The sequence below is a fragment of the Aulonocara stuartgranti genome (genome assembly GCF_965226115.1).
Source record: "Aulonocara stuartgranti genome assembly, chromosome: 6".
NCBI classification, from domain to species: domain Eukaryota; kingdom Metazoa; phylum Chordata; class Actinopteri; order Cichliformes; family Cichlidae; genus Aulonocara; species Aulonocara stuartgranti.
The window spans coordinates 25,298,941-25,315,878 of record NC_138944.1 but is presented as its reverse complement, the minus strand read 5'-3'; the positions used below and the strand labels follow the sequence as shown (position 1 = coordinate 25,315,878).

At 39.5% G+C, this 16,938-nt stretch overlaps 1 protein-coding gene across 1 annotated transcript; it reads left to right on the top strand.

Moving 5' to 3' along the window:
- Positions 1-2,483: 2,483 nt before the first annotated feature.
- Positions 2,484-12,396, top strand: g3bp2a (G3BP stress granule assembly factor 2a). The gene is made up of 13 exons (XM_082535315.1): positions 2,484-2,706; positions 4,420-4,538; positions 4,620-4,701; positions 5,058-5,231; positions 5,624-5,714; positions 5,834-5,939; positions 6,057-6,237; positions 6,535-6,636; positions 7,164-7,266; positions 7,370-7,429; positions 7,540-7,671; positions 7,801-7,919; positions 9,090-12,396. The coding sequence occupies exons 2-13, from the start codon at positions 4,444-4,446 to the stop codon at positions 9,360-9,362; spliced, it is 1,518 nt and encodes a 505-aa protein (XP_082391441.1). The 5' UTR covers positions 2,484-2,706; positions 4,420-4,443; the 3' UTR covers positions 9,363-12,396.
- Positions 12,397-16,938: the final 4,542 nt, after the last annotated feature.

Genomic DNA, 16,938 nt, shown 5'->3' with positions numbered 1-16,938 from the left:
AAAGGATGGAAAATACCACAGGGGGAACTTTTTTTTTTTAAATGAAATTGATATAATTTTTTTAACCCCAATGTCTTAATAAAACTTAACAAGATTTCACTGTTTGGATTTACAGCGTGTAAAAGGTGTAGGGTTGTATTTAATTAGTAAAACCCAGAATTCAGAATTTGAAAAAAAGTTGTAATTTTATTTGAAAACTTTTTTTTTTTAGCTTTCTTTTAACAACCAGTAAGCTTTGCACTTACTGAAAATGTAACACAGGTTTTATTTATAAAGTTACACAAGAGCTGCGTGTTTGGGTCTGTGGTTGCTATGGCAACAAGGCACTGGGCTAAGAGGAGCGTACTGACAGGAGGTCAGAAATTTCAGTGCTCCACATGCAAAAAACAAACCAAACCAAACAAAAAAACCCGTCAAAATCAGCGGGAACTATATTTGATCTGCTGCATTTTAGCTTCTAAATAAAATGCATGATCATGGCCGTAAATTGGTCAAGCTGACCCTTTGGTAATAACGTGCTTTCACACTGGGCTTCTGTAGTTATACATGGGTGTAACAACAACTCTAAAATCTCAAGCACATATTTAAAAACAAACTCCACAAACAAACATGGTTTCAGTAATTTTGTTTAGTTAGGTAATGATGTTAACCTACGGTCTGCTCTCCATTTTGTTAGTTATTATATAATTTAATTTGTATTATGTGTTTTCATGTGTCCAAACATTATGGAAAAAAAATTTCTCAATACTTTTGGAGGTTAAAAAAATGCAACTTCAGATTTTTTATTTTGTGTCTTTCCAGCACTCTAGTAAGCCATGATAATGGAGGTGTTACATGTATAATGCACCGATGATCAGGCTCTGACTTTCTCTGCACTATACATCCTAAATTAAAAACAAAGATGTATGATATTAAAAAAAACAAGCTTGTCTGATTTCCAGATTGTAGATATTAAAAATGTACAAGTCACCCATCTTACAAAATAATTATTTCGACTTTAACTTTATATATTTTTTAAAACATCAAATCAGCAAAACTTTGCCTATTCACCTAAATTTAGTAAACCAAACTGTTTTAAGAAACATTGTAAAAGTATTAAATCAAGCTTTTGTTTCTATTTACGTCAGTGACAAAACACATATATCAACCACCAAGCAACCAAGATTTATTATTTTTAACCTTTCCCTACATTTTGTGCAGGTTTTTATTCTTTCTTTTTTTTTTTTTTACCAGCAAAGAAAAAAATGTCCCACAGTAACAGGCATTAAGCCTGTTTGACCACATGGTGGTGCTTAATATCCACTTTTGGGAAACCCAAAATCAAAGATAGAGTTAAATGTCAGAAATCATGCTTCACTGTTGTTTCATCGGTTTAAATAACCTCACTTTTGGTGTCAAGTCTCAGTTAAGTTTCACAAAGCTTTCTTTTGCTCTGTCTCCACAGGTAATTAATCCGAAGACAGAGAAACATACAGTAAACATCTTAGAGCAGAACAGTCAGTGCACACAAATCAAAATAAACTAACAACTTTGACTGAGAAACGGTCCTGCCCTGGTGTACTGGAAAAATATTATGTCATCTTTCGACTGATAGAGATGAGTTTCTTCTATAGTTGTCAGGTGGGTTTTCATGGACTATGATGCCTGCAGACAACACTGTAATCAATAGTGAGAATAGGGAGCAGGTGGATGAGTTTAAATACCTAGAACAGAGAACAGAGGGTGGTGGCAAGTGAAAGGAAAGGTTTACAGCATGGTAGTGAGACCTTCTATGATATGTGGTTTGGAGATGGTGGGACTAAGAAAACGATAGGTAACCAACGTACAGGTGGGAGAGCTAAAGATGCTGAGATTTTCTTGAGAGCGACCAGATAGAAACTGAGTACATCAGAGGGACAACTCGGGTTGAGCAGTTTGGAGACGAGGATAAATGGGCAAGGCTGAGATGATTCGGATATATGAAGAAGATGGATAGTGTATATGTTGGACAGAGTACTGTTGAATATGCAAAGATTCATGGATGTAACGGAGGACATGCAGAGGGTAGGTGTGACAGAAGAGGATACTAGTGATAAGGAGAATTAGAGGTGGACCCCCTAAATGGAACAGCTGAGAATAAGGAGAAGAAGTTGTTCACAGTTAGAACTGGTTTGTAATGAGATTTTTACCAAAAGAATGCGTTGTAATCACAGAATTATGGATTTGATATGCACGTTTAAACAGTATACAGTATGCATGTTATTATGCATGCAGTATGCATGCTACAGACAATTACGTATATATCAACATAGACGATATCAAAACACCGCAAAAACCTCAATGCAGGGCAACTAAAGAGTTTAAAAACACTCCTGTCCATGAGTACCGTTTCAATTACGCTCCACACGTTTGCGGATAGTTTTGTAGGGGCGTGGTTATTTATCTGACGTCACTCTCTTTGTTGCCCAGTGTAATCAGTCCATTGGCTGAATTTGTGTAATGGGGGTTCCCAGCCCCGGATTGCAGGGGTACAACAATAAATCGAAGCTATCGCTTTAAATCTTCAATCTCTGGTAGAGCAGAGATCATAAACTGTCAGTGAGAGCAGCGTGGGAAATCGCACAGTATCTCATTTGGGATTTTCTGTAATTCAGAACCCTTTACAGTCGGTTGCTCATAATTATTTATTACACACCATTCTGTCTACATAGATAGGTCTTTCACAAGGTAAGTTAGCATTCCTCTAAGCTAATGGTTACAGCATCAGCTAGCCTAATGTTAGCTGCATTGTGTAGTTACACCGCAACTATTCCAATCGATTACAGCCAGTAATAATTCAGAGTTGGCGACTAAAATGTGTCATTATTGTGCAAATATTCCACATTAGCTGTGTGGTTAGACGTTTTAACTCTGAATCAAGTTAGTTAAATCGTCTTCCTTTGTTGTCTCTGAGAGCTAGCATTAGCTCTTAACTTGTTTCATTGATAATAGCTGGACACTCAGGCGTTGGCTAATAGAAGTGTGAGGGAGCTTTATCTTACTTGGGCTTTGTAACAAATTTTAAAAGAGTGAGTGAATAGTATCAGTAGTGGAACCTCTCTGTTGGTTAACTACAATGGCAAATGCCTTAGCCATTGCTAACGCCGGGCTTAACATCAGGTCGGCTTGATTTACCCGAGCTCTGCCTTCAAACAGCCTGCTAGTTGTATGTATGTGTGGATGTTGTCTGTTTTCCAGGGTTGCGTGTAAATGAAATATGCCCGCTGTCTGAACAAGTGGTCCCTGTCGAAAGAAAAAACGACGACGCCACAAGTCAGCTAACGCTAGTGTTAGCCAGTTAGCAGTGTCGCAGGCTCTGAGTTTCGATTCAGTTTGCTGGGCTCGTGTTAGCAGTTTACGGTGACAGCAAAGAGGCCGGTAGTGGCATTCATATTCATTCAGTCCACTATATAACGTGTGTCAGCTTAACGACGTTTCAGTGCTCATTAATCTTCTAGAACTGGCGCACATACGGTGCTGTTTTTGGATCCGTCTGTTAACGTGATAAACGTGAATGATGACAAAATGTGGTTAGACGAAAAGGCCCTTTATAGCAGGCCACTCATCTACATATGGTTACGCAGATATAACACATGAACGTGATGTATAGTTGCAACTCAATTTAGCGGTAGTTTCGCTGGCTTTCTCCACTCGTTAACCAGAGCACCTGCACTACTAGCTTCCCTTTTTAATCATCAGCTGGTTTCCCTCTTTGTCTCATTGGATAGACGTGATGGCGCAGTTGAATGTCGGCTAGTGTATTAGCCAGCCAGCTAAACAGTCAACTGTCTTGCTTTTGGTATGGAGTTAATGTTGGTTTGATGAAACGTGGGCCTAGACGACGAAAACGAAGCGCTTTTCTAGCAAAGAGGAGCCCTTTCTGTACTTCCTGTACTTGCTGCTCAGATACATCCATGTTTACCTCAGGCACTGCAACTGCGTGTGCTCAACATGGACTTCCTTAAAATGGCCTGACCGCAAACAATGCACGATGCGCTTTAACTGATTCTGAACTTCATTTTCTGTGTCCGTCACTCGGTTGCCACTCTATTATGACTGCCTAGCTTAAGCCAGTGCTGTAAAATGCAGATGTAATCCTAGTGGAGGAATTTTGAGTGTTGCTAAAAATATATGGCCGTTTTTGTTTTGTTTTTTTTTGTTTGTTTTTTTTTAGTTATGCACGGTGTTGTTTAATAGTATTGAGTTATCTTAAGTATTATGTGGTAGGCTTTCCACGATGTTTTTCCACAAACTAAATATTTTCACTTTTTCTAATGTGGTTTAGGGTATGTGTAATCACCAACTGAATGTTTAAATGCATGCTCTTCACGGTATAATAACTAAATCCTGGTCGTTTTTTGTTTTGTTTTTGTTTGTTGTTGTTGTTTTTTTTCATTTCAGCACTTAATATTGTTTACCAAAGAAATGGTGATGGAGAAGCCAAGTCCCCTGCTTGTAGGGCGGGAGTTTGTGAGGCAGTATTACACACTCTTAAACAAAGCACCAGATTTTCTGCACAGGTAATTGCAAAATGTTTACATGACAGTCTATTTGATGGGAAATTTGTGCATGGGTAATGATGCTTTTTAACTTGCGATTAGGTTTTACGGGAGGAATTCTTCCTACGTTCATGGAGGACTCGACCCAAGTGGAAAGTTGGCAGAAGCAGTGTATGGGCAAGCGGTAGGTACTGTAGCCCCAGTTCATTAATGGGGTAATACTTAATTTTAGTGAAATGTCATTTTAATGGAATTTAAACGTTTTAAATAAGTCGCTGTCTGCAAAGAATATATGTACGGGGAAGTAAAAAAAATGGTATTATTAAACTACCAGAGGTAAAAATACCATCTTGCATCCTGAGCTGATGTATACTTATAAAATTAAAACACACTGGGTAAATTCTGCTGATTTTTAACCTGCCAAATTAGTAATTAAAAGTTTGAGAGTCTAGAAATAAGATTCCTATTTTCCTAGTTCCTTCATTTTCTCTCTCTTTTTTTTTTTTTTTTTTCTTTTTCTCCCCTCCCTGCATATTTTAGGAAATCCACAAGAAGGTCATGTCGCTGCAGTTTAGTGAATGCCACACAAAGATCAGGCACGTGGATGCTCATGCCACACTGAGCGATGGAGTGGTGGTACAAGTCCTCGGAGAACTGTCGAACAATGGTCAACCCATGAGGAAGTTCATGCAAACGTTTGTGCTTGCTCCAGAGGTGAGTGCTTCTACCTCTTGGTGCTCCCACTTGTCTCAAAGTGGCCTCACAATAAAGGGAATAAGTAAATAGTGTTAGGATCTTGGAAAGAAAGCGACTAGAAGTTTTGTGATGACATTTCACCTCTCATCCAAGAGGCATCTTCAGTTCTGAATAATTGATGAATATCTTTATGAAACTCGCTACTTATGAAAAGTACAGTTGCTTTCTTTCCAAGATCCTTAAACCACCATGACCTGGATGACTGAAAACCTACAAAGACTAATAAATTCTTATCAGGGCTACACAAGACCAGCCTAATTGAAAAGATATACATGAAGTACTGTAACATGTGCCGTTTGTGTATAAATATTAAACAGTTTTTCTTTTCTTCTTTTTTTTCATGTTCTCAGGGTTCAGTGGCGAACAAGTTCTACGTCCACAATGACATCTTCTGTTATGAGGATGAGGTTTTTGGAGACTCCGAAGCTGAGCTTGATGAGGGTGAGATTTTCATGAGTGACTTTTCTTTTTCTTAAAACTAGTGAGTTTAAGTAGATGTTCATATTTTAAAGTGCTCTTGTTTTTTTTGTTTGTTTTTTTTAACTATTTTGCTTCTGCAGAATCGGAGGAGGAGGTTGAAGAGGAGCCAGAGGAGAGGCAGACTTCCCCTGAACCACTTCAGGAAAGCCCAAACAGCAGCACCTATTATGAACCTCACCCCGTCAGGTACGCAGAACTTGATTAGAACTCGGTGCAATCAAATGTAAGATGAAAGTCTCTCAAATATGATCCGTCTGCAGAGGTGACACATTTGTTTCATGTTTCCTTATTTGTGGTCTGCAGCAACGGAGTTGAAGAGCCCATGGAAGAACCAGCTCCAGAGCCAGAGCCGGAACCCGAACCAGAGCCCAAGGTAGAGGAGACGAAGCCCGAGGTCGAGGAGAAGGTTCTTGAAGAGATGGAGGAGAAGGCACCCTCACCAGTCCCTGTGGAGTCTCCACCAAACACCCTGGAGCCTCCCAAGGTGAGGAGAAATTACTTCTTAGTGGTTTCCATCTCATATTACAAGGGGCAATACAAGTTCATTGAATCTAAAGTGATGCATTTAACATTTTAGAGAATAACAACTTTACTGTGATCCAGTTTTAAAGCCAGAAGGAAAAACAATGCATTTTGTAATGTTAAGATGCACAGAGCAGGACGATACAGAATCCACATGGCACTAATGCGCTCTAATCAAAGTTACAAACATTGATATGACAGTGTGGCTGTTGAGCATTATCAGTGTAGCCCTAATGATGCGTTACTGTACTCCTAACAGCCTTTCTCCTGGGCCTTGGTGACCAGTAAAAACCTGCCTCCTTCTGGCACAGTCACCTCTTCTGGAATCTCACCCCATGTTGTTAAGGCTCCAAGCTCACAGGTAAATAACTACCATGAGTTTATTAACTTAAAAACCAAGAGAGCTTGTTGTAAATTAAACCTTAATAATGAGATACTGTAGGTGCCCCTCTGATAGGTGTAGGCCCTTCTTAGAAGTCTCTTGCAGTGCTCATTTCAAACGTGCATCACATTGAATGTTTGTGATGAAGAAGAGCAATAACTTTGGTACACATGTGTGAATGACCTCTGCTCATTGAAAAGGACACTAACACGTGTTTGGACTTTTCCGATTTCATGCGGCAAACAAAATAAAAAATTTCATTTGGAACCAGGCATATTCAGCATATGCAGTCTCCTCAAGGAAAATATGGAGGAAATTCAGCAATTCTTTAAAACCTGAAGCAACCGCTTGAATGCTAACAACCAATATGTTGAACAACCAGTAAAAAGGAAAAGTTTTGTCAGGAAAAGATCAGAATGACATACAGCCCCAGCACAAAAGGACAGATTTCTGTCTGATCCTAGATAAAGCTGAGATGATATTAATTTCTCATTTGCCTTGTTTAGCCCAGAGCCGATGCAAAGCCGGAGACACAGACGGCACCTCTTCGCCCCAGAGACCAGCGCACTCGCGACAGACCACCCTTCACTCCACGGGGTCCCAGATCTGGTAATGCTAACACCGACCTCCTCAGATTGAAGATTCCTCTGTTTTGGTTTTTTGTTTAAATCTGGTTTATTTATACTATCTGTACGTCTGTGTTGCTTTTTAGATGGCGTTGCTTCTTCAGACTCTCAAACAGGAAAACAGCACTTGAGTTTTGTGAACAAAGGTAAATATTACTGTTTAAAGCACTTGTTTTATTTCTTACTGAGAACATTTTTCAGTTGTTGATCCGATGTGTGATTCTACATTTTCATTGCCTGTTGTTCTGATTTGCAGGTAGCAGGGGCGATTCAGAGTCTGGTGACATGGATAGCAGGCGAATTGTTCGGTACCCTGACAGCCACCAGCTTTTTGTTGGCAATCTTCCACATGACATTGACGAAAACGAGCTCAAAGAGTTTTTTATGAGTATGCTTTTAAATATATATATAATTATTTTTTTAATGTATTTATTTTCTTCCACATTAAAAAAAAATATTCAAAATTGATGAATTTTTTATTTTATTTATTTTTTTAATTTATCCCCTGATCTTTCAGCATATGGAACTGTGGTGGAACTGCGAATCAACACCAAGGGCGTTGGTGGGAAGTTGCCTAACTTTGGATTTGTTGTCTTTGACGATTCGGAGCCTGTGCAGAGAATCCTGGGGGCCAAGGTAGAAGGGGCATGTATCAACATTTCATTACCCACTTTGTTTCATTTGGTGGTGGATTTTGGTGACACGCATTGCTACATTTCATTTGATGCTAGGGTTCACCTACGTGCTCAGATTGAATACATACTGATTGAAACATAAGTCATTGTTTTCTGTGATATATTTGTTTGCATCCCTTGTCCTGTCAGTCACATATTGAGATTTTAAATATGCAAAGAGGAAAGCAAGATGACGAAGTCAAATTGCTATCGTGTCTCCACCCAGAGAAAGGAAAAAATTTCAAGGGTCTTTTCCTTGAGTGTGTCTAGACTGGTTTCAGACTTTCTGTTCTCTTCCTGATGGCTCTGTGAAAAATCTTGTTCTGACTGCTTGCACTAGTGCATCTGCAAATTAGCCACTGACAGACAAAACACAACTCTGCTGTCAAACTGGCCCAACTTTCATGCCAAGCATCATCATGGGTCTTTATCAGTGTCCAATCCTGAATCTGTGACATCCAGCCTAGCACATGTTTGTTTTGTTTTCTCTGTGAATCCATGATGAGACGATAAGCAGATGTGTTACTGCAATTCCCTGAAGTCTCTGCACTACCTTATGCCTGCCCACTAAAAATTGGGGGACCACAGTAACAAAATGTCTGCACACCACCAAACCCAGTCAAAAGGTTTTGCCTCTTCTTTAACAAAATTGGAGTTCAAGTTAAAGAGTGGCCATTTTGACACAGTGGAGAAGATCCAGCACACAGACGCATAAGTGCAGGTGTAAAGAATCATATTTTCAGGGAGTGAACAAAAATGGCAGCTCTGCCTCAACCAGTCCTGCAGACATGTTCAAGAGTCCTTTTTATGGGGTGGGGAAAGATTTTGCTGTTTGAGGCTGGGGTTATCAGTGATGCCCACGAGACAAGAAAAATCCAGGAAATTGCATTTGATATCGAAATTGATGCCATTACACAGTAGCAGGTAATAGTGGGGTTTTATTGGTCAGTGAGGTGGTAAGGATAAACCTTAAAAACACGCTTTTCAAGTTGGCAGCAATGTCAATCTCACCAGTGTCCTTTCACTCTGGGTCGCTGCCACCTGAATGAAACAGACCTGGAGAGTAATGCTTAAATAGTCTGGGAGAGGAGCAAAGTGAAACTGACCGTGCCCTTCTTAATTTTCCCTGCAGCCCATCATGTTTCGAGGCGAGGTGCGTCTGAACGTGGAGGAGAAGAAGACGAGAGCAGTGCGTGAACGAGAGACCCGTGGGGGAGACGAACGTCGGGACATGAGGCGCAACGATCGGGGTGCCGGAGGTTCACGAGGCGTCGTGGGAAGCGGGATGATGCGTGATGGAAGGGGACCGCCGCCTCGTGGTAGCATGGCCCCTAAACCCGGCATGGGCTCTGGAAGGGGCTCCAGTGGCCAGGGAGAGGGCCGCTTCACGACCCCTCGTCGCTGAAAAGAGCGCCCCTCCTCACTTCAAGTGTGGAAGTAGTATCGTGTTCTTCATCTTCAACCGTTCTCGTTAACGAAAAGAAATCTTCATGTATAAAAGTATATATTTGTTTTTGTTTGGTTTTTTATTTTATTTTTTTTGTTCCCTCTATGCTTTGGAATGTGACACAGCCTGTCAACCATTTGTTTGTGAAATAGACAAAACAAAATAAGCAAACAAAAAAATGTCGCTTATTAGTTGTGAGCTGAGCATCCTTTTCAGGTTTCTCAAGAATTCGCAGACTTTAATTTGTAAATTTGCGAGAAGAAGAAGGAAAAAAAGGCAAACCAACCAGGAGTAATCTGCCACATTAGGAGGGACTGATGAGACTTAACCACAATAATACAGCCCATCAAAAGAGATTATATATGCCTTGACTTAACTGGGGCGCTGCTTCAAGAATTCCCCTCTATTGCACATTTTATATGGTATGGTTTTCTGCCCGTCACAGGTCGAGAAGAGTGAGATGCAAAGTTCTGTGCAGTTCCTGGGGGGAAAGCTTGCCTTTTACTTTTTCTTTTTTGAGAGACCACTGCTTCAAAATTGCATAATGCTCTCATCAATATGCACTAATGGGTACTTTTGTCATGTTACGTTGACATCCATGCTCGGGACGCAGCTGGAGAGACCTGTTTTGTCTCAAAGCGATACGACTTAACCGGGGCAGGCCTCACTCGCAGCCTGTCGGCTGTGACCAATGTACTTTTCACATTTTTGACCCAAAACAACCTTTCGATTACTGCTGGATGGACAAGATAAACAAATCTACATGACACTTTTCTCTCATTTATGAATCAAAAAAAAATCCTCTAATCCTGGACTTACACCCGATGAGTGAGGAAACAAAGGATAAATGAGAAACAAAGCTGAACAATAGAAGAGTAATAATGATGGCGGCTTGCTCTTGTTCTGTTTTCTTTCTTTGGTTTTTTTTTTTTTGTTTGTTTTTTTCCCCTCTTGAGTGTTTAGTTTTTTTTTTCTTCTTTTTTTTTTTTAAGTCCTGCCAGCTAGACTGCGAAACTGGGATGGTCAACACCTCTCTCCCTCTTCCCTCCCTTCCTGTCTTAAGTGCGGAGTAATTGAATAAATGTACAGCAAAAATCATAGTTTACTGTATGTTTTGCTTTTCTGTGTATATCCATTTCTCTCTCGACTTGATAAAAGCATGATGGTGCCTTCTCTTTCACCTTTTCCAGTCTTACTAAAGCTAAAAGTGGTTTGGGGCTGCTACACAGCTGCTCTTTTCTTTCTTTTTTTTGAACTGGTATCTGCTGAGAGCAGATTTTGGGGGGGGAAAAAAAAAAATACTTGCAGTATTCATAAGATTTGTTTTTCAGGTGCATATTTCATTTTCCATACTGTTTTATTACTACAGATAATCTGCTGTGAGTTTTGTACATTTGTTGTAATTGTGTGTCGTGGGTTTTGTAGAGACAATAGGGGCCTCATGCTCTGTTTTGTTAAAACAGCAAAGAGGTGCAGCCCCACATCTTAAGAACTTCACCCTCCAAAAAAAAACAAGGTACATTAAAAATGGTGGCAGTGAATTCTTGGTCTTTTGGTTTAACAGGTCATAGCTCCGCACGACCACGATTTCATTGAACTGACGCTTCGGCGATGTCTCAGAATAAAATTCAGACACTGGCCGTAGTTTTGATCGACTCATGGCAGCAATCGGGTTGACCCCTGGACTCACAAGTTGTCAGACTGTTGTTTTTTTTGTTTTTTCCTCAGCAACAATTTTTGTAAAGATCTGTATGCGTGGGGCTCGTCGGTCCCCTCCAGCCTACAGACAAGCAAATAACTGCACTCACTTTTCTAGCGTTAAAACATTTGTATTTTCATATGCTGATTATTCACTGTGCATATTTTGAGTTATCTGAATGCCATACATGTCAGCTCCTCCTTGTCCATTAGCATTTTTCTTTCTTTTTTTTTTTTTTTGTTACCACTCTAAGGGAGGGAAGACCTTTTGGTTTCGGCTGGAAAGGAAAACGTGTTTTTCTTTTTTTTTTCTTTTGTTATCTTGCACTGAAACGGGAAGTAAAATGATGATGTAGCATTTTTCTTGACAAATATACTAATGAGGTCTTCCTTGTCTGGTGGTTTTGCACTATTTCCAACATTTCTGGGACAATCTCGTCAGTCTCAACACAACAACCTCTCCAAATTTCTCATCTGGCTGCAAAAAAGAAATTGCGCTTCGTAATTAGTGTGAAATCTCTCGTTCTCACTCGCAGTTGAAACAAGACGTGGTAAATAAGTATGGTATCGTCAAGGTAGATTTTCACAGTCATGCTTGGTAATTTTGTGGTATGTTTTCAGATGTGGAAATGGCTTTTAAACTTTAAACTTGGTAACAGCTTTTGACCTAACATTGCAGAAAAATGACAGCTCTTTGGTCCTCGAGTGCCTCAGCCCACCCACCCCCTCCCCACCAAATGTCTATTTGTCAGGTAATTGCTTAACGCGGGCACTTGACTGCAATCATACTTTTTACAGCAACGGTCAATGAAGAGAGTGGTGAAGAGCCATCATGCTTTCAAACCGATCTCGTGCTTTCTCCATGTCAGTGGTGGTAAAACGTTCGAAGGTAGAAATTTATAGATGGGTAATTCTTTTCTCGCTGAGGTCTTTAACGACTCATCCCTCTCGAAACTTTAAAGGATCCTCGAAAGGAAAAAGGAAGAAAAAGTGTTAATTTATTTTTCTGTGATTTAAAAGTGCAGTTAATGGATCCTCATTGTAAATCATTCCAACCCTTTTTTTTTTTTAATGGAAATAGAAGTATCTTCTTGGCTTTAGCAAGTGTGGTAAACATTTGGCTGCCATCTTCATTTTACTGTGTTTACCCTTGTTGCTATTACAAAACTGTTGTAGGTGGAGACTTTTTTTCCCCCTTTTTTTTTTAACGTTTAGGTCCTTATTTTATTTTTCTTTCTTCCTTTCCATTTTGAATGTGTTGGAATTAACATACAATAAACTACTGATAACATCACCGCTCATACCGTTTGTCATGTTTACAGGAGACTCCCCTCGTTGGCCGTGTAAAGTTTAAGCCTCCAAACACAAACTATATTAAACATAGGGTTGTGGAGGAAAAGAGAGACTCCCTGTAAAGTTTCTTGCAAAATTGCTTCTCAAAATAGCCTTAAAAGGTGTCAGAAAGTCTTAAGCTCGCTCATACAAACTCATTTTTCTCTCTTCCAGTTTTTTCCTGTTAGTTTCTGTAAGTGGTTGATGGCTGTCAGCTAACATTTTTAGTATCTGTAACACTGGAGCAATAGATGGAATTGTTAACTCCACCCATGCATCAGTTTCCTGCTGCTTAATCCTAATACTAAAACTGATTAGTTCTATTATTAGGATTGCTAAATTATATTACAGTCCCTGGCTACGTTATTCTTGGTGCTGATATTTACTCGGCCAGTCGCAAGGCAGCAACTGAGTGCATTTTGGCATGTAGACACGACCTGCTGAAGCCCAAACCGAGCATCAGAATGAGGAAGAAAGGTGACTTTGAACGTGGCTTGGTTGTTGGTGCCGGACGGTTTGGTTTGAGTATTACAGAAACAGTTAATCTACAACTTTCCCACACAACCACCTCCAGGGTTTACAGACAATGGGCCAATAAAGAGAAAAATATCCAGTGAGCAGCAGTTCTCTGGGTGAAAATACTTTGTTGATACCAGACGTCAGAGTAGAAGGGTCAGACTACTTTGAGCTGATAGGAACAACAGTGAGTCAAATAACCACTCATTAAAACAAAGGTGTGCAAAAGGCATCTGTGAACACATGTCGAACCTTGAGGCAGACGGGCTACAGCAGCAGAAGACCAGACCAAGTGCCAGTCCTGTTACCTAAGAACAGGAACTAAAATTGGACAACAGAAGGTGTTAAAAAAATATTGCCTGACGTGACGGGTTTCAATTTGTACCCTCATATTTAGGTGGTAGGTTCAGGGTTTGGCGTTAACAACATAAAGTATGGATCCATCCTGCCTTGTATCAATGGTCCACGCTGCTGCTGGTGGTGTAAGAGTGTTCAGGTTCTTTTTTGGCACACTTTGAGCCCCTTACTACCAACTGAGCATTGTTTAAATGCCACAGCCTACCCGAGTCCATCTTTTTAAGACCACATCGTACCCATCTTCTGATGCCATGAAAATCTCAGATCATCTCTGCAACAGTTGTTTGATGCCATCACGCCAATATGGACCAGAATTTCTGAGGAATGTTTTAAGCACCTTGGGCCTATTTGACGGGCAGTGCTTTGAGCAGCTGAAATACAAAAGTAACTATGAAATGAAATAATGTGTATATATAATCTAGAGGAATATATACAAAACAAGAGAAAGGCAAGAGTCTGTTTGTGAGTGGCCTGAGTGATGAGACCGTGGCTCAGATTGGTAAGGTGTGGTGGCCCATCGGAAGAAGCTGTTAGTGACCCTGGACGCTCACCAGAGGGTAGTGGGTCAAACTGGTGGTGTGCAGGGTGCAAGGGGTCACCTGTAATGACCCTGGTTTTCCTGAGACAGGAGCCAGTGATTTCTTGGGAATTGTTAATTACATTGTGCACAGCCTTCCTGTTGTCAGAGGTGGACCATGCGTACCAAACATCCAGGCAGTAGGAGAGCAGTACAAGGCTCCTTTATTTTTTTCAAGGAATTAAATTTTTAAGGATTAAGGTATGCTCCAATTGTTTTCAGTTGGTGAAAGATCTGGACTGCTGCCAGGCCTCTTCGCCACCCAGACTCCTCTACTGGTATAGAATAGAATAGTAAGTAAGTAAAATGTATTTATATAGGACTTTTCACCGATAAAAATCACAAAGTGCTTCACAATAAAACCAGAAAGATACATAAAATAATAATATGAAACAATTAAAAAAATGAATTAAAAGCTTGTTTGTATAGAAATGTCTTCGGTTACTTTAAAAAATAAAATAACAACCGGTTATTGTCATTGTACAATGAAACTTGTGGACAACACCATGCTGTTATATTAGATGCTGCAGTATGAGGTTTAGTATCATCTTACTGAAATACTCAAGGCATTCCCTGACAGACAGGTCATCTGGATAGGAGGTTATGTTGAAATCCTGTATATACGTTTCAGCATTGATGGTGCTGCTAATCTCATGGGACCTAAAGCACCTCAATACAGTCAGAGATGTATGATTTTCAACCGAGTCTGGAGAATGTGGCATCCATGTTTTTTTTTGTTTTTTGTTTTTTTTTTTTTTTACCTCAGTTAATGTCTGGAAGTGTTCCTGAGCCCATGCAATGATTCCCTATTTTGATCCCGACTGACTGATTTTCAGCCGTGTCCCTTGTGTACAGAGATTTCTCCAGATTCTTAAAATCTTTTTATGATATTGTGTACTCTAGACGATGAGATATTCCAGGTCTTTGCAGTTTTACATTAAGGAACATCATTCTGTGATTGTTCCACAATTTAAAGATCCATATTTAAAATGTATAAGTTCATTTTTTGGTAGATTAGTAAACCTCTGAAGATGCAGGTGTTGTCGTTCCCATAGCTGACAGAAAATGTGTCCAGGCTTCTCTGTGTGAAGCTTTTAAAAGACACTAGAGGACCACATGTTGCTTTTGCTTTGTCATTTGTGTCATGGCTCTGATGTGCAATGATGAAACTCCACTGCTTTTATATTATTGTACTGGATTGCTTCACTAATTTCAACATAAGTTTATTAAAGACACTGAATTACTGGGTGCATTTGAATCGGTTTGTGGTGCCTGTGCTGTGTGGAAGCAGCTGTGCGCAGGGCTTTAGAAACAAGATTTATGCAAATCAAGATTCACACATAATAAAGGGCACGATCAGTAACAATGAACCCGGCCATCAGAGCAGATGGTAGATGGGGGTTAAGGGCACTGAAGACACAGTTACAGAAACAGTTTTCATTGCTGTAGGAAAATTAAAAGGTAATTCTTTATTTAAACAGCCAAACATGTGCTGTTGTGTTTGTTGGGAAATGATATTTGGTGGCGTGAAGGTTTACTTGTTCTCTTCTGGCTGAATGCTGTCTCTCCGGCTCTTCATTGTGAGCCGGAAGCAGCTAGACATCCATGTGTAGATGTTTACAGCTAATTGAATGAACATTGTCATGCTTATCTCAGCGTTCCTGTAGATTTTTCCCCCTCTTTATTCTCATCCAGATCACACACCACTCAGCAGACCTGGATCTATATAATGTTCCATGAAATACAATTCTTTCTTTGGGCCCATAGTCCCCTGGCAGGTTAATCCAGCCCTGGCGTTACACGCAGGTTAGAATCAAGTAGATCTGGTTTCTGGTTTCACTTTATTTTTCTTTGATTTGTGCTTGCTCTGAGTGTGTTTCTGTAAACTTTACTGTTTACCTGCTGTTTTCTGTAAGTACCTACACATATAAACTTAGTCACTCTGCTTAAGGATTATTTAGGTGTGTATTTGACAGTTATACCATACCTATTAGTTATATTTCAAAATTAAAAGCAAAAAAAAAAAGTCAATAAAATGCATTAGACTGTACAGGTTCAAGTGCCCAACAGTCCTTTCCTGAATGCCTTTCCTGAGGTTTGCACTGTGTCCTATTTATGTGTGACAATTTGATTTCCCTCGGATTGAGCTAGACATATGACAGCAATTATAAGCTGAAATAGTAAAATTCTCCAAAGTAGGTAACAAAGTTATGAATCAGTCATAAAGTGCACACACCAAAACTGTTTTCACTTTGTTAAATCCCTGCACGCTGACTAGGAAGTTTGGGTTGTTTGTATGCGCTGATCCAACCCTGAATTACACTATTAGAATGACCACCTACACAATGAAAAAGGTTCCTGTGTGCTTATGTCTGTCTGCAGGCTAACAATCAATTAAAGGTACAGTAAGTGATGTTTGTGAGGTAACAGAATATTGTATTCATAATTAAAAATTGATTTATGGATTCTTGTAAACTAATTAAGAATTAATACATAAAAAATGCATAAGAGGTTGCCAGTTTTTGTATATATATATTTTTGTATATTATAAGGTTTTAAGAATGGACAGCTTTCACCTCGTGCTTGTATAGTTATTGCAACATCGTGTATATGAAATGTGTTTATGTTTTTTTATTTGTTTTATAATGTGTACTGGTTGTGTTGACTCTATAAAAACCAAATGCCTTCATATTATGGCATACTATGGGCCCTCATAATAACTGTCTACAACAAAAACATAAATAGCCTATTTGACATTAATAGATGTATGATCAATCCTCACACAATGTTTTGGAGAGCAGGGAGAGTGGGTTTTTAAAAAAAAAAGAAAAAGAAAAAAAGATTTTACAACATTTGTTTTTTAAAATATCATATCCTGTCCAGTCATAATCATTCAAGTATAATAAACTGAAAGTGGAAATGTTACTGACACTGAAACAGTTGGTATTTATTACACCTACTTCTGTGTAATTAAAAAAAATCCTCCTAACTGCCATTTATACAGGGAGTGCAGAATTATTAGGCAAATGAGTATTTTGTCCACATCATCCTCTT